We start from the raw sequence: 25,013 nt of genomic DNA on the forward strand, positions 1-25,013 counted from the left end.
TCTTGGTAGCAGCTGCCTTGCTTTGAGGCTGGGGATGACCACTGAGGAGAGAAAGTTGAGTCCCTGGGACTCCTGGGGGCAGGCTGCACCACGTGGGCAGGGACCATGGCAGGGACAAGGCTGGACTAGGATTCCTTCAGTGTTTCTCTAGTGCAAGCACCTTCCTCGTGCGGGGTCTACATGGTTGAGCGCAGTGACAGACTCCAGGCTCGGGGAAGGGAGAGGGCTCCCCGTTGGGCCTGGTAGGAGCTCCGGGGGGCGGGGGAAGGGACACCACACCCTGTGGGCAGCCACAGGGTCTGCGGGGCAAGCCACAGTGGCAGGCCTGTGGGGGGGGGGTTGCCTTTGGTAACCTCAAGTGTCCAGGAGAGAAGAAATGCCCACCCTGGGACCCAAGGCGGACTCTTCCCCCATCTGCCAACCCCTGGGTGGAGGGCACAAAGATGCTATTAAGGTAAGTGCTTCTGAGGTTTAACCACCCCCGCGGTTCCCAGTCTGCCCCTCCTCCTGCTGATGGGAAGCTCTACTGGAAGGGGGAGGAGAGAAGACGGGGCAGGGGTAGGGGAGGCTGGTCTGAGGACCTGGAGCTGCATCTCAGGCTCCACACACACTGATGGGTGTTGGATGCTGGTAAGTGCCGCTGGCCGGGTAAGAGCTCAGCCAAGTCAGCGGGGAGCAGCCTGGGAGCAAAGGCTGTCAAGGCTGACACCGCCACGTGCCTGGGACTTCTGAGCACCTGGCTGGCTCCTCCGGGCCCCCTGGTGGGCAGTTCCTTGCACAGCCAGAAGGGGGCCAGCACCGGCCTGGAGTGCCTTGTGGATGGGAGGGCTCAAGGGCTCGGGCTCCCCGGGAAGGATTGGGGGGGGGAAGGGTGGGGAATGAAGTCAGACATTTCTGGGCACTGTTCCAGTGTTTTCTGAGCCTGAGCATTCACCCTCAGCACCTCAGTGTGGCCAATCCAAACCCCTTTTCTGAGTTGGGCCAGCTAAGGGGGACCTCCCTGAGGGTCACAGGTCTCCAGTCACCTTCAACCCCAGTTTTAAGCCTAGAAACTGAACCGAGCTCCCCTGAAGCCCATCTTTCTCCGGGGAGCCTAGACGTGGGCAGCAGGCGGGGGAGGCGCCTGCAGGGAGCGGAGAAAAACGGAGTTGCTCCGCGTTCTTAATGTCTTATATGCTGGTTCTACTGAAAAAGAAGCACAAAAGCCAAAACAGAGTAAACAATGATGTCGTTTATTTAAAATGTTTACTCCAAGAAATATATATATAAAAAAAAATAAGACAATTACAGCACTAAACCAGGCACCTTCGACCAAATCACAACCTCTTCTTGGGTTCGCTCCCCTTTGCCCTGAGCCCCCTCCTCTTCCAGAGACTCCTTCCAGAGCTGGAAGGCAGGTCAGAGGCCCGGGGGGTCGGCGCAAAGTCCTCTCTCAGCCCGGGGCCAGGGCCACTCTGTCTTTGTCTTGGAGTGCAGGACAACCCCCTAATTCCTTGTCATGAAGGATTTTTCCCCGTTAGGAAGTTCATTTTAAAATTCTAAGCCAAAAGGAGTGATTGTGGTAGAGAAGAGGGCCGTCTTCACTGGGAAGCTCCGAGCCTATGCTGCTCTAGTTCCTGGCGAGGGGCCCTAACGTAGGCTGGTGGCAGGTTTCAGACTAGTCCCCTGGAAGACTGGAGCCCCGCCTGCCCCAGGGCAGCTCCCGCAGGAGACCCCGGGGCAGCTGTGCGGGTCCAAGGGGTGCATGCGCCGAAGCCCCATTCCAGGAGAGAGCTGTGTCTGGGAAAACGGGTGGGTGCCCCGCACAGGAGAGAGCCTGAGATGGCGGCTTTGGGGGTGATTTGGACTAATTAGGTTAGTTTAGCAGAAGCTTCTCCCCTGGACTAGGGACTGACACAGGACAGCAAAGGTGAGCGTGAAGTCAGACTAAACCTTAGGAAGATGCGGGCCGCTCTCCCCGCGCGAGGCCTCGGGACCGGCCAGGACAGATCCTGTCACGTGCCCTGGAAAGGCAGAAGCCACCGTAAGGCGCGACAGGGGACGGGCAGGGAAAAAACCAACGACGACTAGATCATTTTTGGCATTTTAACATCGAGACAATGACAAGTGGTAACAACAGCAAAGCAAAGAATAAAAAAGACCCATATTCACCTTTCCCATCCACCCAAGTGTCACACTGGAGCTCCACCCCCATCTTCCCCCAGAAGCACCACGGAACTAAAAAATCTATTTTAAAGCACCCAAACCAGTCCAGACCCTCTCGAAACCAAGAGCCCCAGCCAGAGCTGTCGCCTCTCCTGGGTCCAAGTGAGCGGAGGGGTCCGGGAAAGGCACCTCGTAACTCACGCAGAGCAGCGCAACGCCGGTGACGAGCTCGGGCAGAGGGCACATGGCGGGAAGCGGGGTGGCAGTCACAGATCTGCGCTGACACGCGGGGAAGGGGGACTTCTTCAGGAATCCCAACTATTTGGTACCACAGCCAAGCAAGGCGACCAGAGAGCTGGGTTAGCAGAATGGGACCCTGTGTCTCAGAGACAGGGCCCGTTCCAGCAGGATCCGGCAGCGGATAGGGAGAGAAGCACAGAGGTGATAAAGGCTGGTACGGAAAGGGCTGATCCTTCCTTGCAAGGACTCCAGAATGCACTTTTTTTTTTAACTGCTGGTTGATCGATTTCTAATGGCGAGTGCTGGCCAGGTGGGTCTGGCTCGTCAGAAGAGCCTCAGAGCCGCCTGTGAACCTGACATATTGTCCCCACATCTGCCCGCCCCCCAAGTCCCCACTGGGTCCACAATCACCTGATTTTCACTTGGACTTCTTTTACTGCTTAAGTAGATAAAAATGGCTAAACACATACCCCAGAGCCCCTGCCAGGGGGGAAAACGGCAGACTCTAGTCATGTGGCAGCCAAAAGGCGGTGGGGCTTACGAGCAGCCAAGGAGAGGAACAGAACTGCCAGCCTCAGCCGGTCAATGGGGGGAAAAAGCAGGAAAGAAAGCGACCCAGATGCTTCCGAAGCAGGCGGGCATGATTTTGGATGGAGATCCACCACCAGGACTGTCTCTGATCCAGCCGCTGCCGGTTCCCGGAGGGACATTTCTTTCTGCGTCAACGGGGTCTCCTCTCCCAGGGAGCACCCGCTCGGATCACAATGCTACTTACAACTGGAGAAGTGTGTTTAGGAACAGTGAGAAAAAGAAAAACAACTTGGTGGGGGGGGGAACCACCTAGGTTGCTCAAAGTTTCTGCCTCTTTTGTAGGAATGGTAAGTCAACTATGAGCAAATATTTTAATTAAACATTAAGAGAGAAAAAAAAAACCACTTTGGAAAGCATACAGAAAAGGTAGTTGACGTTGAACCACTTATAAAACGGAACCTCAGGGAGTCTGACAAAAATGCACCTTCGGTCAACTTTTGCTTTCTTAAATTCCTCGTTCGACGTCCCGTCCCAGTGCACGTGGAACAGACAGCTGCCGCGGGAGGTGTGGAGCTGCGGGGGGCTCCAGGACCATCAGAGGGTCCGGGGGTTGTACTCTGGCAGTTTCTTGATCTTCTCTTTCTCGGTCTCGCTTTCGTCCCGAGCTATCACCAGGGAGTGTGCGTAGCCCATGGCCACCTGGGGAAACAGAACAGAGCTGGATGTGCCAGGGCCCGTCATGGACAGCGGAGCCGACAATGGGCCCCCGGGTCAGCCAACCCGGCACCCGGCGCCGGGACCGCTTCCACGCCCTTTGCTCAACAGCGTTAGTGTCCACGAGACCCATTACCGACGCCCCGCCAACCATGCCTTCCAGGCTGCCACCAAGTAGGGATGGCATCGATGCTGTCAGCAGAGCCTGGCAGGGACGTGGGGATCCTGCCCCTGTTCCCTCTGCCTCTCTGGACCACAATCCGGCCTTGTGTGAGGGCGCACACCCCATCTGTGCATCGGCAGACAAGGGCGGGCAGGGCAGCCGGGTGGACAGAAAAGCAGGAGACTCGCCCCCTACCCCGCATCTGCCCCACAGCCTAATGATGTGTAGTCTCGGCTGAAAGTACAAAGCAGATGTGAGCAGAACCCTTGTCCCCAGAATAAATCCAACACGGCTGGTCTGGAGCCAGTGTCATTCAGGGTAAGACAGCCATCGAGCCTGGCCGGCTTGCCCCTGTGCCGCCGCATCCTGATGGCCGTTCCCCACCACACCTCTAGCACCACACAGCAGAAAAGCTGCTCAGGGAGACGAGAGGAGCCTCAAACAGGCTCACAAGCCCAGGAGCGGGGAAAGGCAGGTGCGGCTTGGCATGGCCTTTCTTTGCTCCCCTAGCTTCTCGCTGGCCCGGAGGCCCTGCTCACCTGCTCTGTGAAAATGCCGTCCAGCGTCTTCACCTCTTGAGCGGCGGTGGACGACTTGGGCTTGTGGTCCCCATAGCCCTGGCAAAGCGAACACACACAAGACCTGGGGTCACCGCGGTACAGTCCAGAAAAAGGAACATGGTGACACCTGTGGGGACCCCGCTGTCTGGGGGCCAGAGCCCCGCCATGCTTGACATGACAGCTGGACTGGTGAGCCACCCTACCCGCACAAGTGCTGCCTCCAGGGCACTAACCCTCAACCCGAGGAAGATCGTGACGCTGAAGTGTCACCTGGGGGGGTTTGTGTGGTAACGGGGGTGGTCACTGGGGAGACACCATCATCACGAAGCACACAGGCTGTCCCCACTCTCACCCTGCCAGCTGGAGACTGAAGAGCCCCCATCCCCCCACCAGACTCCAGGACCCCAGAGCCAGCAGGCTCTGCCCGAGGCTGCTCCGAGGGAGTCATGCAGACAGGGCAGGGATGGGGGCTTCCAGGGCCAGCAGACCCTCCCTTCCCAGTCCCATCTGCCGCCAGATGCCTCCTCACACCTTCCCGCACAGCGAGTGCTTCCTCCCAGACTCCCTGCCATCTCCTCCTCGCCCCAAGTCGCGGCCCCGAAGTCCCCCTTGTTCCCCTCTGGTTTCTAAATTGGTATTCGGGAGTCTCTCTCCGATAGGCCCTAGAAACACCTTCCCTACTCTGAGAAGGATCCATAAAAACCAGGCCAGGTTCAGTCTCCTAATTTCAAGGCTGCCTCTGAGGGGCCGCCGGAGTATCTGTGGCCCGAGGGCCCCTGCAGATCCCCCAAGTATGCGCAGAACCCCGAGGACAAGGCCACCAAGTCCCGGAGACGGCTCAAGGGACCAAGAAGCCCTCCCTTCCCTCCTCTCCATCACCTCTCAGCTCCCACCCACGAGCGAGGCGGGAAGGGAAACAGACCGCCTTCCCCACAGGAAATAACAAAGAGGCTGAGATCAAATCGCAACTAGAACGGGCAGACCGCCAGGCGAGCTCCGCAGCCAAGCTGTTCTCGATGAAGAAATTAAAAGTTAAAAACTCATCAGGCACCAGAACTGAAGAATCAGACAGTTGGTTGGGGAAGGCCAAGTATGGGTGAGAAACTGAGGGCCATCGGTTCTCATCAGTCAGGCAACGGAGATTAAAAGCAGGCAACAGAGACTTTGACTTATTTAGGGAAAAACGAGGGAACCATGTCCCTGAGTGACGCGAGAGGCTGGCCCCGTGGCGCAGGAGAAAACTCGGGAGCCGCACGGGGCCCGACGCCCCGCTGCTCCGGCTCACGAAACCTTCCTGGAGGGGAGCAGAAAAAGCACCCCCTTCCGCATCACCAGCACACCTCAACCATGCTGACAAAACCACGGGGAAACGGGATCTGCAACCTCCCTGTCCCCGTGTTTCCAATGCAGTCGTGAAGGACTGTCGTCATGACTTGATGGGCACAGAATCCTCCGAGAGCCAGGGTGACCCAAAGATGGGAGCGTCACAGCCTTGCATGCAGATGCCCGTCTTCCTTCTGCCCATTTTCAGGAGGCAGCCCCAGTGAGCCTGGACTGGGTCCCGCCCCCTGCCACACAGGCCCCCCGCTTACCAGCTCCCCGAAGGTCGGCGAAGGGCCCCAGCTGATGGTGCTCTCGTCGGCGGCCACAATGATGCTGCTCTTCCTGAAACAGGTAGGGGCTGTCACCAGTGCAGCCAGCAGCCCCGGCCACCATGCTTCCTGCAGGCTGCGACTCACTAGCATTAAGACCAAGTCCATCCTGCTAAAAACTCCACGAGGCACACATTTCGCACAACACGCATGGGGCATACGGGCTTCTCAGAAACCCTCAACGGTGTCCCCGCGCAGGCCCTGAGACAGAGCCCGAGACAACGGCAGGAACCAGGCTCTCTACCCCAGATCTTCCCACCAGAAAAGAGGTTATGGAATCAGTATGGAGAGCTCATTCCAAAGGTGGTGGGGAGGGCAACAAAAAGTACCAGGGACAGGGCTAGACATTCCAGCAAAGATTAAAGCTATAGCACCCTAGCCCAAGACGCTGTCCCCCTGCCCGCGCCCCCACCCTGGCAACCTGGCAGTTGATTAATATAACCAAACTCCTCCCCAGGAAGTATTAGAGCTCAACAGGTGTCCTCAAAATAAACTGAAAAGCACAGGCTTAGGACAAGTTCTTCTTCCCAGCTTATCAGAGTTACTAAAATCCTACCACTAGGTTCAGCTAAAATCATTTTAACCCGCAAGATGAACAGAGCCCACCAGGCCTTTGAAGAACAGACACCGTCAAGATGACTTTCCTTCTGTGACGACAGGAAGACAAGCTGTCATCTGTTCTAGAACCTACCAAGCCCTCTTGCCCCTAACAGTCCCTCCCCTCCTGAACTCTCATGCATCTGATGCCCAGCTGGGGGGAACCGGGGGGGGAGGGGGAAATGGAGCCTCTCAAGGGAAGAGGCCCCCACCCTAGGGTATCCACCAGGCCCAGGAAGGGGACAGACGTCCTCACCAGGAGACACTGTCACATACCCACAAGCCAGGCTCCGGATTCTCCAGCCACAGAGGTCCTGCACGGCCTTCGGGTACATGGTGGATTCACGGGACGTGTTGGTGGCCCCCCAGAAGAACAGGCCACCTGGGGAAAGACAGACACATTCCACATTCCCACTGTGACCACACATGCCAAGAAGTGAATTCTCCTTTTCAGCGACAACAAGAAGAAAAGCAAGACGCCGCACGCTGGGGACAACAGAGGAACATTCTGTCCGACAGAACACCGCGGTTTCGGTCTGGGAACGCGGAAGCACTCTGTAGCTCCCCACCCACCACAGCCCTCATCTGCCAGGGGGGTTCTGCACACCCCGCTCCTGAGGCCCAGACGGGGGAAGTCACTAACCCACTTCACTGACAGCGAAGGAACAGGTGTAGCCTGCGTAGATCTGGGACGCCCCGCGCCCGGGGAAGTCGAACAGCTTCACCAGGCGAGGGACCATCTCATCCTTCTGCTCGGCGTGGCCCAGGCGGCCATAGCCACCGAAGCCCCAGGAGAAGACGCGCTTCTGAGAGTCCAGGACCAGCTGCGGGAGGAGAGAACACACAAGGTGGGGATGGGCCCCCAACAGGATGGGATAAGAGGGGCATCGCTCTGTTGCAAGAACAACATGGTAAAAGGCAAAAACGCTGCGGAGAAGCTGAACCTGCCCCCAAGCTGGGGGAGGCGACAGCGCATTTCCTCTTTTCTCTGCCACGGACGCTCCTTTCCATCCTGAATTACTCCTCTAAGTCCCAAGTCCCCCCGGTTTCTCATCAGAAGCAAGAATGGGAGTCTCCAGAGGGCAGCTCAATGTACTGGTTTCCCCCATCCCCGTGTAGACGGCACTGCAGAAAGAACCGAGGGAAGGCCTGCCTGCCTAGGACTCTTCTTAGACACCCCCCACCCCACCCCATTCACAGGGGACCTCCATCTGGTCACGTGGACTGAAAACAATTTAAAATTGGATCTTCGGGGAAACTGAGTGGCTCAGTTACACATCAGACTCTTGATTTCAGCCCAGGTCTGGTTCTCAGGGTAATTAATGAGCTCAAGCCCCGCACCGGGTGTAGAGCAAACAAACAACTTTTCCTTCACGGCATCTCCGACGTTCAGCATCTGAGTGGTGTGAACGTACGACCTGTTGAAACCATTTGACGTAAAAGGCCTGCCCAAGATCCACCTTTGCTTCCCCAGACTGGACAGAAGAGGACCACAGACTTCAGACTCCAGGAGACCACGATCTCCTAGCCCCGTCACTGAGCACTAAGTAGACAGGGCATATTCCAGGGATGAGGCCGCGCCTGAGGTCACTTGACTGTCAGCTGCACACCAGGCGACCAGCCTGGTCCCTGGACTCCCAGCCCAGTGCTCTCTCCACAGAGAAGAGAGCCAACTTTGACTCGCAGGCATTCTCGGGCAAAGTAACTGCAAAGAGGCAACCAAGCTCCACAGGCACCAATACTGGGGCGCCCGGCCGGCTCAATCCGTGGAGCATGTGACTCTTGATCATGGGGCTATGAGTTCAAGCCCCATGACAGGTGTGGAGATTCCTTAAAATAAAAATCTTATAAAAAACAAAACAACAGGGGCGCCTGGGTGGCACAGCGGTTAAGCGTCTGCTTTCGGCTCAGGGCGTGATCCCGGCGTTATGGGATCGAGCCCCACATCAGGCTCCTCTGCTATGAGCCTGCTTCTTCCTCTCCCACTCCCCCTGCTTGTGTTCCCTCTCTCGCTGGCTGTCTCTATCTCTGTCGAATAAATAAATAAAATCCTTAAAAAAAAAACAAACAAAAAAACAACATAGCACATATACAAAAACACTACTGCCACCTATTCCAAGTGATCTTTAAGGGAACAGCCTTCACAGCTGAAAACTACTCAACACCCTCCATATGGGGGATCGTCTATGGACCTAGAAAGGGGTCTGCGGTGCTCTGACAGACAAAAGCCAACCCAGAAAGACACTTATGGTAGGATTCTGACCTGAAATGTCCAAAAGTCCATCCTTTCACTATGTCTCCAGAAGTGAAAGAAACTATGAACGTAAGCGCCCTACGGCCAACCGAATGGGACAAAGCCTCAGGGGTGGGGGAGCGGGGGCAGGATGTCGCGGCTATCCAGGATGGGTTCCCGGCCAGATCCAAGTGCTGGGACACGGGAGCATACACACACCCTTCTCCGCAGAAGGTGATGTTTGGGAAGAGGAGAAGCCAGAAACCCTCAAGTCTTACCGTGTGGTTAGCACCACAGGCCACATCTCGGACGACCACGTTTGGGACTGGCAAAATCTGCCCGTCTTTCGTCTTCTCGATGAAGATGGCCACTCGCCGGGGCACCAGCTCGCAGTCATACTCTATCCGCTGCGCCCTGGCGATGAACTTCCCGTCTGAGTTGTGTCCTGGGGCGACCAGAGCCAGCAGTCAGCGGCGGCTGAGTGCGTGCGCCCCAGCCTGGCCCATTGGGGCCTCGCCGGGACACGTCTGTCAACCAACCTAACATCTTCCCATCTGGGGCACAACCCGATCAGTACCAGGAAATCGATTTTGGGGGATGAAATGAATTCTTTTTAAGAAATGAACGAGACAGAATAGGAAACGCCGAGGATACCATCCGTAACAAGGATGTTGTTTTGTAACAATTTCTTTGTGCCTCTAACGTTTGGATCAGGCCGTAACACAGACCACAGTTCTGACTATGAGCCATGGTCACAGAAGCCAGAGACCACGGATTCAAAGGAATGGCCTACTGAGTATGGTCTGGGCCCCACCTGGCCCCTGGATGGGTCAAGAAGGGACAGAAAAAGTTCAACACACAATCCCGAGAGTTTTTAGGACTTACTAGTAACCTAAATATATCATCACGGGTGTTAAAATACAGTTAATGGCACACGCTCATCTTTGCCTTGCCTGACCCAGTAAAATGCGTCATGACAGAGAGAGGGGGTGGACCGGGCGAGCGCGTGTGTGGGGATACACTTCCCCAAGGTTACATTTATATGTTCTAATTCTAAAAGGGATCTGTCTGGATTTGGACAATGAGATTCCAGGTGGGTTTCAAAGAAAGCCGAGAAGTAGGACTGATCCCGCAGATAAACGTGAAGCCAGCATGTCAAACTACTGTTCAGTGGGTACACACCGGGCCCCCGAGAGTCTGTACGAAGCGCTCAGAGTGCGTGGCACACGGCCCCTGCTCAAGGACCAGCCACTGTCATTACTACCAAGGTCATGTAGTTTTCCCCCAAAGGAAAATCCCCCTGCCCGTCTGCAAATCCAGGGCAGCAAGGGAGCCACACACACTCCCGGAAGGAGACCGGAAACACACTTCCGGTGTTCTGCCCGGGGTTAGGGATGGCACCAGGGCCTGTGGCCATGGAAACGGTTTCTCCAACAGTCTCTGGCAACTCCCTGGCAACCAACACTGCATGTGCGTAAGGGGCTGTTCGTTCTTATTCACTTCTGACTTGCGGTATATTTAGTTTCACAAAGTCACTGTTCCCTGAAGTCTAAGGCCAGCGCGATGCTCCTTGTTCTATTTATACCTCCTTCCATCTGCCTGCTCTTAATGACGTGGGGACCCGGCAACCCAGATACGGGGGCCGCGGGGATCCGGAGTGGCATGCAGCTGAGGCGCCAGCAGAGGGCGCCCACTCCTCACCTCCTACTCGCCAGGGGCTGGGCTGTGGGAAGGCGCCAGAAGGGGGGAAAAAAAAAAAAAAAGAAAAACAACACACTTTGGTGTCAGATGGGAAAAGAAAATGGAGACCTTGTAAAATCAGGATCAAGAAACATTTTCCACTTATTTTCTGAGCTTTCCCTTTCTACTCAATGAGAAAGAAGTGAATGTGTTTCTGGAGGAGGGCATTCTGCTCCAGGACGGGAACGGGAGGGGTCCCGGTCACAGGGATGGGGGCCCAGGTGGGCACCAGAGGGGGTCGCCCAGCCCAGGGTCTGCACTACAACCTCTGCCTTGTGTAATGTTCTCACTTCCAATATAGGCGAATTTTTAAATATGAAACCGAATGAAGGTGCTTTAATTTTTTTTTCTTACAACTTTGAAATCCTTTTACATATAAATGAATTCCCCTCCCAGAAAAAAAGAATCCTTTGTCAGACTCCAGCCCGAATTACTCATTAAGGCCAAGCCATTGTAATGCTCTACAGCCCTGTGATTTAGGACGTGCTGTCCCAGGAAACGGGAGATCCACTTAATGGATCAAGGCTATTATCTGCGATCAATTACCCACATTTCCAACACGTGTGTGCAGGCCCACACTGACTTCTGGTTCCAGACATGCAGTTAGATTACAGAGCTTTTAAAAAATGTTTCCATACCCAGCTGACCATATTCAGGGCACCCAAAGGAATAGAGGTTCCCTTTGCAGTCCATTATCATACTGAATTCAGCCCCACAGGCCATTTTGGTAATTGGCTGGCCGTTGTACATTATCTGAAAAGACAAGACAGTAGATGCTCAGACATTTTTAAAAGATTGATAAAAAGCCTCCCCCCACACCCCTGCTCTGCAGGTCGGTGTGAAACAATTATTAAGACTGCAAAGGAAACTGAACGGACCCAGGAATTCTGAAGGCCAAAGCCTAGAGTGTACATGAAGAAAACACCCTGTGACCCCCACCTTCTCAGCAGAGTCAATTCCCAAGATAGGGCACATGGTGTGCCCAGCCCCGCATCCCCCAAAATGCCCAACACTGCGTCCGGTCAGCACAGACCTCAGCCGAGCAGCCCGGGCGGGAGGGGGAAAGAAACAGCCGAGACCACACATAACCCCCAAACCTCACCCCGTCACTGGCAGGCAGTTCAGCCTCAACTTGAACAAGAGCTTTCTCCCGTTCCCCTTGCCCTCTGCAGACACACTAGCCTAACTAGTCTTCATGGAAGGTGTGGACAGGAGATAAAACAGTTTGAAGTCAGGAAATAAGAGAGCCAAGGCCCCCCGAGGATCTCGGCGTAGGTTCTGGAAACACATGTCAGACAGGCCTTGGAAACTGTGCTATTATCTCACCTAACAAGCGTGAGCCCTGGGCCCTGTCCATCAGTCCGGGCTTTCTCTAGAAACTGTCACGTCCTCCTTAGTGCAAATGGCAGACACAACAGGGACGTTTCAAAAATCCTTCAAACCACAGGTAAGCTTGCCCACGGTCTCTTTTCCAGACCAGGAAATGGGAGTCCCCGCCTTCATCCTTCAACCTCAATGGCATGTGGTTGCCTTACATCACTGGCCACTCTCAGGTGTGATCCCCACACCTCTCTGATGTAGGCACACGTTCCTCAAGGATAAAAGACTGCCGACCACTTGTCTGGGAGCTCAGCCCTGGCAGGTGACGCCACCCAAGGTCAGAACTCAATAAGTATTTGCAGAGAAAGACACATCACATCCATCCAACATTTCTCACTTTCTCTGGAACAGAACAGGCTTAGAACAAAGCCTCTGCAGCAAATTCTCTCACGGAGAGAAGAACTGTTCTCGGGAGGTTTTTTTTGACCGTGGGCACCTAGGAAGCGTGCTTTAAAGACTACAGCACGTGAATTCCACTCTAAGAACCTAGACTGTTTCCACAAGGCCTCGACTGAACTACCAGGAGCAGTGCCTGGTCCCCGCCCAGAAAATCGAGCGCAGAGGCAGAGACAGACAGAGGCCCTGGAGCCCGGAGAGGGGCGCGGGCAGCACCTGCGCGGGGCTCGGGACGGCATCTGTCTGGTTGCCGAGTCCGAGCTGCCCCATCTTGTTCTCTCCAAACGCAAGCACGGAGCCCGTTTCTGGAAGAAAAAAACAGTATCACAAAAGGGAAAAGAACACTGAGGGTTCTGAACTCGAGTTGGGATCAAAGGCTCCGAAATGATAACAAACAGGTCCTTTGCCAGGAAGAGCACAAGGGAGACGGCACCGCACACGGAGGTGGGGCGGGCAGCTCGAAGCAGAAGCCCTTCACCGCCGAGGCCGAGCGTGCGGGGTGACGCCGGGCACAGCCCCGGGCCGCTGCCTCCTGGCCTGCCTACAGGTGGGTGAGGCCGTCAGCGGCTCCCAGAAGCACCCACTGGGGCTCCCTGGGCACCTTTCTGATCCTGACCGAGAGCCACAGAGGCGTCTCCACCCCAAGGCCCAAGGCGGACCACGCGGCCTCCTGCCCGGTTGAGAAGAAACCAGCTGTGCCTTACCCGTCAACGCCAGGGTGTGGTTCCGTCCACAGGCCGCAGACACAATCACTTCGTGGCTCAGACCCTCAATGAGCTTGGGGGCTTCTACCCTCTTGGTGTCACCGTGTCCCAGCTGCCCCTTCTCATTTCGACCTGCAGATCAAGAACAAGATACCGTGGAAGGAGAGAGGGTGGCCGGAGCAGTGGCCGGGAAAGGCAGACACATCTGGGTCCCCCCCGAAAGCTCCCTCCACACACGAACGGCCGAGAACGAGGCGGACGAAAGCCTCTGTCAGTGGCCAACCTCTTGAGGCCTGCGAGAGGGGTGGGGTGACCAGGGTAAGATACTCGGTACCGTCCCCAGAGACAGCTCCGTGGGCCACTGCCACCTCCTCCTCTGACCTGCTTTTCTGGGACAGCGGCTGGGACCCAGCCAGGAGCACCTTCTGTGGCCCTGCTACCAAGGGAGACGAAGCACTGCTCGGGTCGCGCCAGGTGCCCCGCACAAGCAGATGAGCTCATGGAAACTCCCAGGTCTCACTCCACCTGCCGGACAACAATTCCCACGCTCCCTTCCCTCTGAGATGGATTTTAAGGGGCACCTGGGTGACACAGCGGTTAAGCGTCTGCCTTCGGCTCAGGGCGTGATCCCGGCGTTATGGGATCGAGCCCCACATCAGGCTCCTCTGCTATGAGCCTGCTTCTTCCTCTCCCACTCCCCCTGCTTGTGTTTCCTCTCTCGCTGGCTGTCTCTATCTCTGTCGAATAAATAAATAAATAAAATCTTTAAAAAAAAAAAAAGGGGAAGCCATTTTCAACACTCGCCTCACAGAGTTTAGTTACCTCAGGGCCCTGGGCATCTTCCATGGACCATTTGGTTCATTTCTAATCGTCGTTTCTCCCCTTTTACCTGCCCTGGAAATGATGCCCACAGAGCAGTGCCAAGCCCACCGGCTGCGGACCGCCCTCCACGGGACCCTCAGCCAAGGACAGAGGACAGGACTGCTCGGACCACAAGCCCTTCCTGCGACGGTGGGCTGGGAGCCCCAAGGCACAGGGTTTCTGGCAAGGCCCTCTGGCTCCACGGCAGACATGGCAGGCAGGGTGGGCCAGGAGGAGCCCCTGCGGTGCCCCTGGTTTTCAACACAGGCTCCCACAGCTCTCAAACCAAACAGCTCAGCAGGCCCCTCACAGGTCCCCCCGGCCAAGGGGACCACCACACAGCGGTTACCAAACGTATTTGGGACATTTTATAGGGCCAAAGAGTCAGGGCACCTGGGGGCAGGGGAGGGGAGCAGTTCACACCCTTCCCTGACAATGACCTTCTGACCTTCCATCATGAGACAAATGGAGAACAGAGCCACAAGAATGAGGACCAAGCATCCTGAGGGCTAGAGAAGGAAGGGAACAGCCAGCTACGAGAAAAACCATCCTCAAGCTCGCTCTCGGACTCCAGCCCTCTGGCAAGAGCGGCAGACCCGAGCATCTACTGGGAGCTGTCCAAGTGCACCGGGAAAGGCCTGGTTTCTGGGCCCGCCGAGAGGCCCGAGTGGCGGACAGATGCGGACCCCTCGAGAGTGACGTGCTGTAGCACTGAAGCTTCCAGACACCAGACAAGACAACAGCCCGGGCCATTTCAAGTAGCTAACTGTGGTACCGGGACGCGTCTGCCATTGTCCCCCGCCCCCCCAACCCACCAAGTCTGCTCGTGGGACACATGTCTTTGCTCGGGGGCCAGGCTGGCTGCACGGCCTTCTGCACCACTCCCTGCCCACGGGGCCAGCACAGGGCACATTTTTAGAAGCCCCACGTAAATGCAGTTCGGTGAAGAGATCAGAAGAAAGATATTTCAAGTTGGGAGCTCTGACAGACTGCTGTGTTCAGCGTCGGAACACTAGGCAGGAGGGGGTGCGCCGGGGGAAGGACACCTCTGCGCCAGTTGGGGAAAATGAAAACTGGCAATGTCAGCATGTCATCAAGAGACTATAAAGTTTAAATTTGGGCCAGACACACTTGTTAGCTTTTTTTTTTTTTCCACCAGCATTACAAAATTAGCAGAGTGCAGCGAAGACAACAGATGTTAATATATTTGGACTTTGGTACAGCAGCTCATGAAATTGCAAAAAACGGTTCAAACAGACCGAAATAAAAAAAGCAGTCATATGGACTAAAAGCTAGCCAAAGGACCAGAAACAAAGGGCGGGGACAACTGCCAACATACCCAGCTGGAGGAAGAGTCCAGGAGCTACCAGAGGGCGTGGGGCTAAACTGAGCCTTAGTCAGTACCTGGATCAACAATCTGGAAGGAGGAAACGGGCAGCGGTGCGTGGGAGCCCCAGCAAGGGGACCCTGGAGCAGGAGGGGACCAAGGGCAAGGATACCACCTCCCAGGGACCCAGGCCTGGGGGCCAACAGCCGGAGACCAGCTCCACTCAGAAAAAAGTAAACTCGGGGCACCTGGGTGGCTGAGATGGCTAAGCGCCTGCCTTCGGCTCAGGTCATGATCCCAGGGTCCTGCTATCTAGCCCCACATCGGGCTCCTGGCTCGGCAGGGAGCCTGCTTTTCCCTCTCCCTCTGCCCTTCCCCCGGCTCATGCTCTATCTCAAATGAGTAAATACAATTAAAAGAAAAAAAGAGAAAAAAAAGTGAACTCAACTGTAGGGAAATCTAAGAAATAGGCACCGAGCAACCAAACCTGCAGACAGGTGTGACCCCCGGAATCACAGGGACAGGATCGCAGAGACATGGTGGCCAATGCCGTGACGTGGCCGGTGGCATTTAAAGTGGCAAGAACAGAGGTCTTACGTCAACACCGTGCCACGAAGCAAGAAGGGGTACTGTCTGCCCAGGGGACAGCGTGTCTAAAATAGGAATTCAATTCTAGGTGCCTCAAGATCAGAAAGATCCAGATTCAGTCAGAACATTCAGAAAAAGGTTGCTTAAAAAAGAGGATTCAGGGGCACCTGGGTGGCTCAGTGGGTTAAGCGTCTGCCTTCGGTTCGGGTCATGATCCCAAGGTTCTGGGATCGACCCCATGTCAGGCTCCCTGCTCAGCAGGGACCTGCTTCTCCCTCTCCCTCGCCCTCTGCCCCTCTCCCACCTGTGCAAGCACTCTCTAATAAATAAATAAAATCTTTCCCCCCAAAAAGAAGATTCCAAAGAGTTCAGTGTACGAGCAAATGGCAAAACGGTGGAGGAAGGGGATACACTTGCAGGGAACAGGCAAGACCAGCTAGAAATCGGGAGAAGAAATATGGCTGCAAAAATGCTGCCCAGACGGAGGAGAAAGTCAGCCCCATGGTGTTGGGGGGGGTACCCCCATGAGTCATCCTGTCCCACCCGACCCCAGACTTACCCCAGCTCCACAGCTTCCCTTCCGTGGTGATGAGGAGGCTGTGGGCAGCACACGAACCCGAGACCACTGTCCTCACCCGGACCCCCGACAGGCAGCCGTATCTATGGGGCCCCCATAAATTCTGACCGAGATTGCGGTAGGCAGCTGCAAAGGGAAGAGTGCAAATCAAACACCCACAATGACGGGAGGGGGGTGAAAAGCACCCCAAAAATGTCAATAGTCACCAGGGGTCCACTCTCCTCTGACACAGAAGCCCCGGGCTGCCACATGAGCCTGGCAGCGGAGGCTGCCCAAGGAGAAAGTCTGCAACTGAATCAAACCGACTGCTGATGCCCCACTTGTCTCTGGCCCCAACCCGCGGGGACCTCAGACCCTCGTGCACTGCCTGCTAAGCACGCCCACACGCAGGTGGCCACAAAGGCAGGGTGCTTTCCCTCCTGCTGGGAGCCCAACTCAGGAAAGCTGGGGTGGACCCAGTATCTCTTTCCCCACACCCCTTCTCACCTTCCCCTGCCTGCCCTCCACCCACCTCGGCCTCGCCCCTGCAGCCAGAGGCTCCTTTCAGAGTGAAGTCTGAGTGTCCCCATCCTCCCCAGAAAACACCTGCTCCCCCCCACCCCGTGCACATCTACCAGACCCCGTGTGGGGGGCCCAGCTGACACCCCTCCCCTGCCACACAATTTCCTTTCTCAGGGGTCCCACTGTAGTGGCCAGGTCATGGCCCCATGCTTTGCCATGCATCCCCTCCCACAGAATGCCCTTCCCAGTCCCTTGCTTGTTCTTTAAAACTCATGTCAAGCACCCCCTCCTCTGGGAAGCCCTCCACGTCCACATCCCCTTTTAGCTCATGGCTTCCGGCACACCAAGAGGCTGATCACAGCACTCAGGCCTACTAAACTCACGCTCCTTCCAGGCCCTAGCAAATCCAGGGCCTTGCCAGTGCCTGGCACCCAGGAAGCACTCAGGAACACTGGAAGGTGTGTGGGTGGGAAGAATGCAGCTGCCTCCTTCCAAACTCCCTCTCCTCCCCATTCATGGACAGGGCATGGGCCATGTTTTGCTTAGTATTTTCAATTTGGAGCTCTGGAGGACAGAGACACGAGCCATGTTTCTAGGCCTGTAGGGACCATTATGAAATGTTAGCGGCTGCCACGTAACCGTGTCACGTTCATCTGGGTGTCCGAGCTGATTAAGAGACTGCTCCGTTACTGGGCTCCAGTGGAAAAGCATCAGTGCAACTCTTCGAGGCCAGTCCTGCCCTGCCCACGCCCCACCAGCAGAGGGCGCCCAGGTGCGTCCTCATTCAGTTACGGGGCTACCGGTCCAAGGAACACTGGGCAGAAGAGTCAGCAGCCCACAAACAGCAACACCGAGCTGCTCCACCCTGAGACATTCCACTCTCCTCAAGGCAGAAGATGACCCGACAATCGTCTGGGAAAGAGCACCCCGAACACAATGGCCTTCACAGGTTCTGTCCACAGCTGTTTATCACGAAGGTGTAAAAGGACGGTGGCAGGACTGATACATGTCATCTCTGGGGACACCGCGGAGGGAACCCTCCCAGCAGACCCGTCTCACAGGTGGCCGGATGCCCTACTTTGCCAAAGCCTCATCCCTACAGCAGCTCCAGGAAGATCAATGCCCAAGACGCCAAGAGCCCGAGGGGCAGGATTCGTCCCAGCCTCTGAGGAACCGTCCAAGTGATCCAGGTCAGATTCAGTGCCCAGCAGCAGCGGCAGCTCCTCGGGCAGCCTGGCTGTCAGGGGTTGGAGCAAGAGCCACCGCGTCATGCTGTCAACAAAGTGGGCATCACGTGGATTCCAGGAGCTTTGCGGAAGTGGGCACCCAGGGGCTGGCCGGCTCCCCCTCCCAGGGTGTGAGGAGACTGGGAGGAGCCAGGGTGGGAGGAGAAATCCTTCTTCCCTTCAGCTTGCACCAGTGGGACAACAAATCCTTCTCCTCCTCCTGTGGTCTCCGGGCAAGGTCACGGACGACTGAGAGATATTTTAAAATACTTACAAAGAAGGCTTGTTAATTACATAAAACTTCATTCGCAGGGAGACCGATCAGGGAAGCAAAGGTCGGAATGGGAGAAGACAAAAAGGCACTCTTAAAATGCGCCCAGCATGTCTTCAACCAGAGCGTGAAAACAGATTTTAAACCACAAGGTGTTTTTCCTTCCTTCTAGACCTCACCGGGGTGTGGGGAGCCCGGCCTGGCCTCAGCGCACCCCACCCTAGGTCCGCAGGAGATGGCCCGTGTTCTGCCTGCTTGCTTTCCTCTGCAATTTACTTCCCGGCTCTGAGCGTGTGTCACCGTGCGCGGGCCACTCACTGAGAACAGCTCAGACACATGATGTGGTACACGTGTGGGGTCGGCAGGGAGACGGTGGCCGTCACACCCTGGGAGGGGCTTCCTGGACACCAGTCCCGGGGCAGGTGGTCCTCTCCACGACAGGAGGCAAAGCGCTAGGCCCCCCTCCAGCTCTGCCGGACGCCAGGCGCTGCTGGAAGTCCTGCTGCCTTCACAGAATACGATGATCTCCTCCGCCTGGCTTGAGGCACCAAGGGAGTGTCCGTGTGCAAATATTTGTTCACTGGGCAATGTTGGAAAGTACTTTGGGAATCTTTCCAGATGAAATCAAGAAGCCATAAAATGTGGCGACAGGCCAGCTTCACTTCTCTCAGATGGGCCAGTATCCTCCTGAGGAATGATAGCAAGTTTCTAAAAGCCACTGGGAACCAAAAGCTCCTTCTTGGGACTTCTGTGCTCCCTCCACTCCACACACTGCTACTCGCTCCGTCCAAGCAGTTCCTGCAACAATTGGGCAGCATGCAAAGAACCGTGGACTCCTCTGTAACGTCTACCAAGCTGGACGTGTGACATGTGACAAAAGTCTTGGACACTCTGACATCCCACAGGACCAGCCTCTTCGTGTTCACGAAAGTAACAGACGTGCGGAGGAGGATGGGAAGAAGGTGTCCGTGTTACTTGTGACTACTTATACTTTTCCCGTTTAATCCTAAACAGAACTGGGTTTTTAAAAGACAGAACTGTGAGGGGCGCCTGGGTGGCTCAGTCGGTTATGCGGCCAACTCTTGCTTTCGGCTCAGGTCATGATCTCACAGTCATGGGCCTGAGCCCCGAGTCCGGCTCTGTGCTCAGCATGGAGGCTGCTTCGGATTCTCTCTCCCTCTCCCTCCTGCTCTCTCTCTCTCTCTCAAATAAATCACTAAAATCTTTAAAAACAAACACACAGAACTGTGAAATGAGAGGCTGGTAAAAGCCCAGGGTTCGAGTCCTGTCCTGTCCCTAGAGGGGCTGTGTGGCCTCAGGCAAGTTGCTTGGCCTCTCTGAACACCTCTGTCAATGCAGAGAATACCTACCTGGTGGCTGCTGGCGGCAACCACGCGGGCCACCTAGCGCACAGGAAGCACCCCACAAACAGTAGCTTCGTATGGTTTCAGAAACCGGGTCTCATACCTTGCTGTTTAGGCACTTCTTTTCGACCAATCAAGTCCCAGTTGGTTGCCCCAAAAATCAAAAGCTGCCCTTTGCACTTAGACCCTTCAAGTTTCTACAGAGAGAGAGAGAAAAAGCGAGAGAAAGGATTAGCTTGCAATGCTGCTTCCAGCTTTTGCCGTCTGCCCAACGACAGCCAGAAACAAAAGAAAAATCATCACTCGTTATTCACGCCTCGCCCGGCAGCTCGCACAGTGATCGGAGGCCCGAGGGGGTACCCTGTGGTACACCAACAGGGTACGTAAGCCCCAGGCGGCTGGCTGGTGAGACTCAGGCTCGTTTTTATCCACTGACTTCTCTTGAAAATATCTCTTGCAAGACACTAAAAAGTCAGCCACATACATGGCCTTTCCCTCCACTCTGCAAACTGCCTGTAGAGGTATTTGCAAGAGGCCTGGCGTGGCGCACAGGGAGTCTTAAAACGGCTGACCTTGGGGGCCAGCACAGCGCTGCACACGACTCCAAGCCTTGGGAGCCCTGCGTCACCCATGGCTTCGGACTGTCCCTCCATGTGCTGCCTGCTGTGCCTGGCGCCTTTCGGGGGGGGGGGGACATCATCAGAGCACCGTGTGACATGGGGGATCCAGGCTGGGCCTGTCCCCGCTGCCCGCCCCTTGGGTGGAGAGGCTGTGTTCCCCGCCCCAGTACTGTGTGTCCAGACCCTCAGGCTCCCAACACAAAACAGCGCTAGGACCACACACTGCTGGGTGGTCAAGGGGAGGACACACCACTCAAAAAGGCCACTGTCCAATCTGGGGTGGCACTCAGTAGAATACTGGCTGCACTGTGCTGTATTTCTGAAATGCCCAAACACACTTCTGAAAGTCGACCACCAGGCAGAGACTGGCTTCTGAGCCACGCACCCAGGTCCCTGCAGGGGCCGGGGAAGGGGGACTTCCCTCTCTGCCTTCATCCTTGACCTCACCACCCCAGGACGCCCAGAAGAATGGTTTCCTTCTGTTTACAGAACTGTTCTTGGAAGAAGGCCTGATGAAAAAAAAAAAAGCCACCCGGCCCTCGTCGTTCTAACCTCTAGGCACCTGCCCTGGCGGGATGCTTGGAGACACTGTGTGTGCATTTTTAAGAGGAACACATCTCCACGGGGACTCTGTGTGACCCAACCTGAGGCCACGGGCACCCTAGAGAACAGGCCCCATCACGCTTGCCCACGTTTCCGCGGCTGCAGGAAGCCAGTCCATCTACAGGGTACGTCCTGCAGGATGCACGCGAAGGGGAACCCAACAGCCAGGAAAGGAGAAGGACCTCACCACGTGTAAATTATTTAGAGAACGACCTTGATCGGAGGGCAGTCCCACCCCAGAGCACCCACAGACTCGGATTACTTGAATGGGAGCCTAGTTTCCCTCGGTTATCTCCCCTTCTTTGTGTAGCTGGCGGGCCTGGCTGGAACATTCTACAGAACTGCAACAGAGGATGAACCACAGCCAGTGCGTTCTGTCAAGTTCCCCGAGGAAGGAGCGGCCCTGGGTCTCTGCCCAGGTCCCCAGCCAGCCCGCCACGGCTCCTCAGGTCTGTGCGGTCAGGGCAGCAGATGACCCCCGGGGGCGACGTGACCGTGACACCACGACATCCATCGAGGGGCATCTGCTAGAGCAGCAGCTCACAGGCGGCCACCGTGCCCTCAGACTGCCAGGGCTTCCGCGATGGCCCCGGGCAGGAGCCGGTTTCCTCTGTGACCCGCAACTGCACGAGGGAGCAAGGGCCTGTGGATACCGGGTCAAGCCAGCGGAGCGCTTCTCCAAACTCTGACCCTCCTGATGCCAGGCTTGCCTTCCTCAACGGGGTCTACCCCGGTCACCGCTGCGGGATTCCTCCAAAGAGGAATTTTAAAACAGAACTGTGAGGGGCGCCCGGGTGACTCTTCCTCAGGTTTTCCTGTCCTGGGCCTTCTGTCCTCACCCACCAGATAAAACTAACTGACTAGGTGTCATGCTATGATCTGCACAGCTGTTTGCCACAGGCCACCTACTTTATTTCTCCCTAATGTAATTCTTCCCTCTGCCTTCTAGGAAAGAGAAAATTCAAATAAGGAACAAGACTCCTTGGGGCGCCTGGGTGGCACAGCGGTTAAGCGTCTGCCTTCGGCTCAGGGCGTGATCCTGGCGTTATGGGATCGAGCCCCACATCAGGCTCCTCCACTATGAGCTTGCTTCTTCCTCTCCCACTCCCTGTTTGTGTTCCCTCTCTCGCTGGCTGTCTCTATCTCTGTCGAATAAATAAATAAAATCTTAAAAAAAAAAAAAAAAGGAACAAGACTCCTAACACCCTTAAAATCACAGCCCATGTCCCTCTCGGTCGCAAACCTGAGCTGGCCCATCAGGTGGGAGAGACCCCTATGTCTGCTGGCTCTGCCCTGAGGAACCCCAGGGATGGCTGTCAGGGCTGAGGGCCAGAGGCTCTGTGACCCTTCGAGGTCTAATCCAGCCTTCTCTGATGGGCCAAGAGAGTGCTGTGACTAAAGGCTATGTGGCAGTGAAGCTGGTCCCACAGTCTTCCCAACAGGATGAGTGAATTTCATTCCACCTGCTGCCCCCCGACACCCTGGTCACGAGCTGGTCTGAGATGAACGGCCAAGGCAGAAAAATGCACTGCGCTTTTTCAATCAACAAAACAGCATTTCTTGTTCAAAGTGATTTTTGAATTATTGCCCAAGTGCGAAGAGCGTGTTTATGAGGCTGGGAGACCACCTTTTAACTTACGTCCTTTTAGAAAACCGCGACCCGGGCACCCTGATCCCAGGACCCTGCTCAGCAGGAAGCCTGCTTCTCCCTCTGCCCCCCCCCCCGTGTGCTCTAATAAATAAATAAAATGTTAAAAAGAGAAGAAAGAAAAGAAAAGAAAAGAAAAGAAAAGAAAAGAAAAGAAAAGAAAAGAAAAGAAAAGAAAAGAAAAAACCGCTAGCCTCGGCAGAGGGAGGGCCGCTCAGAGAAGTGCCAGCAACGACAAATTCCCTAACAGGCTATCAACTAGAACAGACTTCAAAAGCTCGCTTTTTGGTCGTATTTGTTTGACCCTTGCAGACGGGACAGACTTGTCTTGGGGTCCACAAGACTTTAGCACTCCAACACTGAAGAAACCACGAAGACCCGGAGTGCTGGTGACACTCCCGTTTTCCAGAACTCTGTCAAGGCGCCTGCATTGCCTCCAGAGTCACGGAGCTCACTCGTCATTCGCCCTGGACCATTGTAAAACGCTCAACTGACAAAACCACACGGGAGAGAGCATTTCCTGAGGCTGAAATCCTAAGAATGTCTTATAAAATACACACCTTTATTCAAGGCAACCTGACCCCTCAACCCCACGGGTATCTGGGTTCGCCTTTCACAAGCCCCGACTTCGGCTTAGCTCCAGACAATGCCGGGCAGTTGCTCTCACACACCTCCTTCAGGAAGCCCTCCACGGTGGTGAAGCTTGCAAAATTCTTCCTCAAAAAGCCTCTCCGGAAACAAGCTAGGGACTGCTGGCGGCCCGGGACAGGACTGCCTGGCAGGAGCAGAGCCGACGCTTCCCTTGGAAGCCGGGAACCTGGCGGGGGACCCACCCAGGACCTAGGCCTGTGGGAAAGCAGCAGGACAGCACAGCACGGGCCTGGCCTTGACTCTGGACCAAAGTCAAAAGATGCTAACAAAAACTGAAAACTCCGGGGTGCACTTTCCCGGGGCATCCAGATGCTTGCTCCTGGATGTGCTCACTAGTCCAACGGAGATCGCGCCACTGCTTCACAGGCCCTTGTTTTTTAAGGGGATGCGAGAAGGTACGTACAGATTTGTCTACACGTATCCAGGGCATACAAGGTAAAAGCGGGCTGTGAATACAAAGCAAATGCAAACTGCAAGCACTGCTGGGTCTGACTGCTCCTGGTGAGCAGAGGACTCTCTCGGTAAGACTAAGAAAGTGCCGTTCCCGTCAGACAAGCCAGCTGTGTGCAGGGCTGCTGCAGAGCCGGGCGTCCCTCTGCACTCTGTCTGGGACTACATGCTTGGGTGAACCTCAGCGCTGGGGTAAGGAGCTCCTCCTTCACTTTGGGACATGAAAATGCGCTGCTCTAACAGGCGGACTGCAGCCCTGCAGCTGACAGGCGCTCCCGCACAGAGAACACAGCAGAGGCAGAGCCCCGCTGGCCATTCTGTTCCGCTTCCCTCCTAACACGCGAGGACTGGAAGGGCAAACGGCTGGAGTACCGCACAGAGAATTAGATCTGTCAAAGGAAAACCATTCCCGCGCTCCAGTTTCTCAATTCTGGCCAGTTCCTGGCACAGTCCTAGTCCCAGGCCCCAGGTTCAGACATTTCGGTGACAGGGGCTCTCCTCCACCATCTGACCTGCTGACCCTTTCAACGGGAGGGCAGTTAGGAAGCATTTTCACATGAACACTTTGCATAGGGGTTAAGGACACCATCAGAAAACACCTGAGCCCATGTGGAAATTGACTGCCATGGGATGCTGGGACAGGCCCTTAAACTCTGTGCCTCAGTTTCCTCATCTGTAAAGCGGATGAAGAAACGCATTCTTTTTAACCATTTAAACACTGTTTCAGCACCTTCGGAAGAAAGCACTCTGATGCTGCTAAGACTCACACACCCTTTGGGGACAGAAAAGGGCCTCTCGAGAGTGTCTACACCCTAAGTGGAAGTTCTTATTCTTCTAAGGCTATCTGAAACCTGGCCAAAGCTCTGATCGTTTCCTGAACACACGTCCCACACGAAGCCCGTGGGTTTCGAGGATCGCAGACCCCGGGCTAAGATCTCTAGCTCTGCAGTGTTTTGCAGGCACCGGGAGTTGAGTTGGTCACGACCTCAATTAAGATCTGCAGGCCCAACTCCAACGAGTGAATTGAAGCCCGCTCAAGGGACGGGAGATGCTCCCCACCCCCCGGGGGGGGGTACACGGAGCCCTCACCGAGCACCCGCGTCCTCCGACCGCGAGCGGTGAACAAAGCCCCAACACCTCTCAGCCCCGGGGGCTTCCCGACCTCAGGGGGAGGGCTCTCCGGAGCATGCGCCCTCGCAACCCGCCCCGGCGCCGGCCGCCCCCGCCTCCCCGGCGGCGCGAGACGGCGCAGGGGCCGCATGGGGCATGCG

At 55.8% G+C, this 25,013-nt stretch overlaps 1 protein-coding gene across 1 annotated transcript in view; it reads right to left on the reverse strand.

The window, feature by feature from the left end:
• Positions 1–1,211: 1,211 nt before the first annotated feature.
• The window catches only part of RCC2 (regulator of chromosome condensation 2), a 32,172-nt gene continuing 8,370 nt past the window's right edge, over positions 1,212–25,013 (reverse strand). Inside the window, exons 4-15 of the mRNA XM_034672085.1 lie at positions 24,725–24,727; positions 19,874–19,967; positions 16,391–16,534; positions 13,056–13,187; positions 12,568–12,656; positions 11,214–11,328; positions 9,114–9,280; positions 7,246–7,426; positions 6,879–6,984; positions 5,946–6,018; positions 4,333–4,410; positions 1,212–3,615 (exon numbers count right to left, since the gene is read on the reverse strand). Coding sequence (XP_034527976.1) covers positions 3,511–3,615; positions 4,333–4,410; positions 5,946–6,018; positions 6,879–6,984; positions 7,246–7,426; positions 9,114–9,280; positions 11,214–11,328; positions 12,568–12,656; positions 13,056–13,187; positions 16,391–16,534; positions 19,874–19,967; positions 24,725–24,727 — 1,287 coding nt within the window. The 3' untranslated portion in view covers positions 1,212–3,510. The remainder of the gene's footprint in view (positions 3,616–4,332; positions 4,411–5,945; positions 6,019–6,878; positions 6,985–7,245; positions 7,427–9,113; positions 9,281–11,213; positions 11,329–12,567; positions 12,657–13,055; positions 13,188–16,390; positions 16,535–19,873; positions 19,968–24,724; positions 24,728–25,013) is intronic.

The sequence above is a fragment of the Ailuropoda melanoleuca genome, chromosome 11 (genome assembly GCF_002007445.2).
Source record: "Ailuropoda melanoleuca isolate Jingjing chromosome 11, ASM200744v2, whole genome shotgun sequence".
Taxonomy (NCBI): domain Eukaryota; kingdom Metazoa; phylum Chordata; class Mammalia; order Carnivora; family Ursidae; genus Ailuropoda; species Ailuropoda melanoleuca.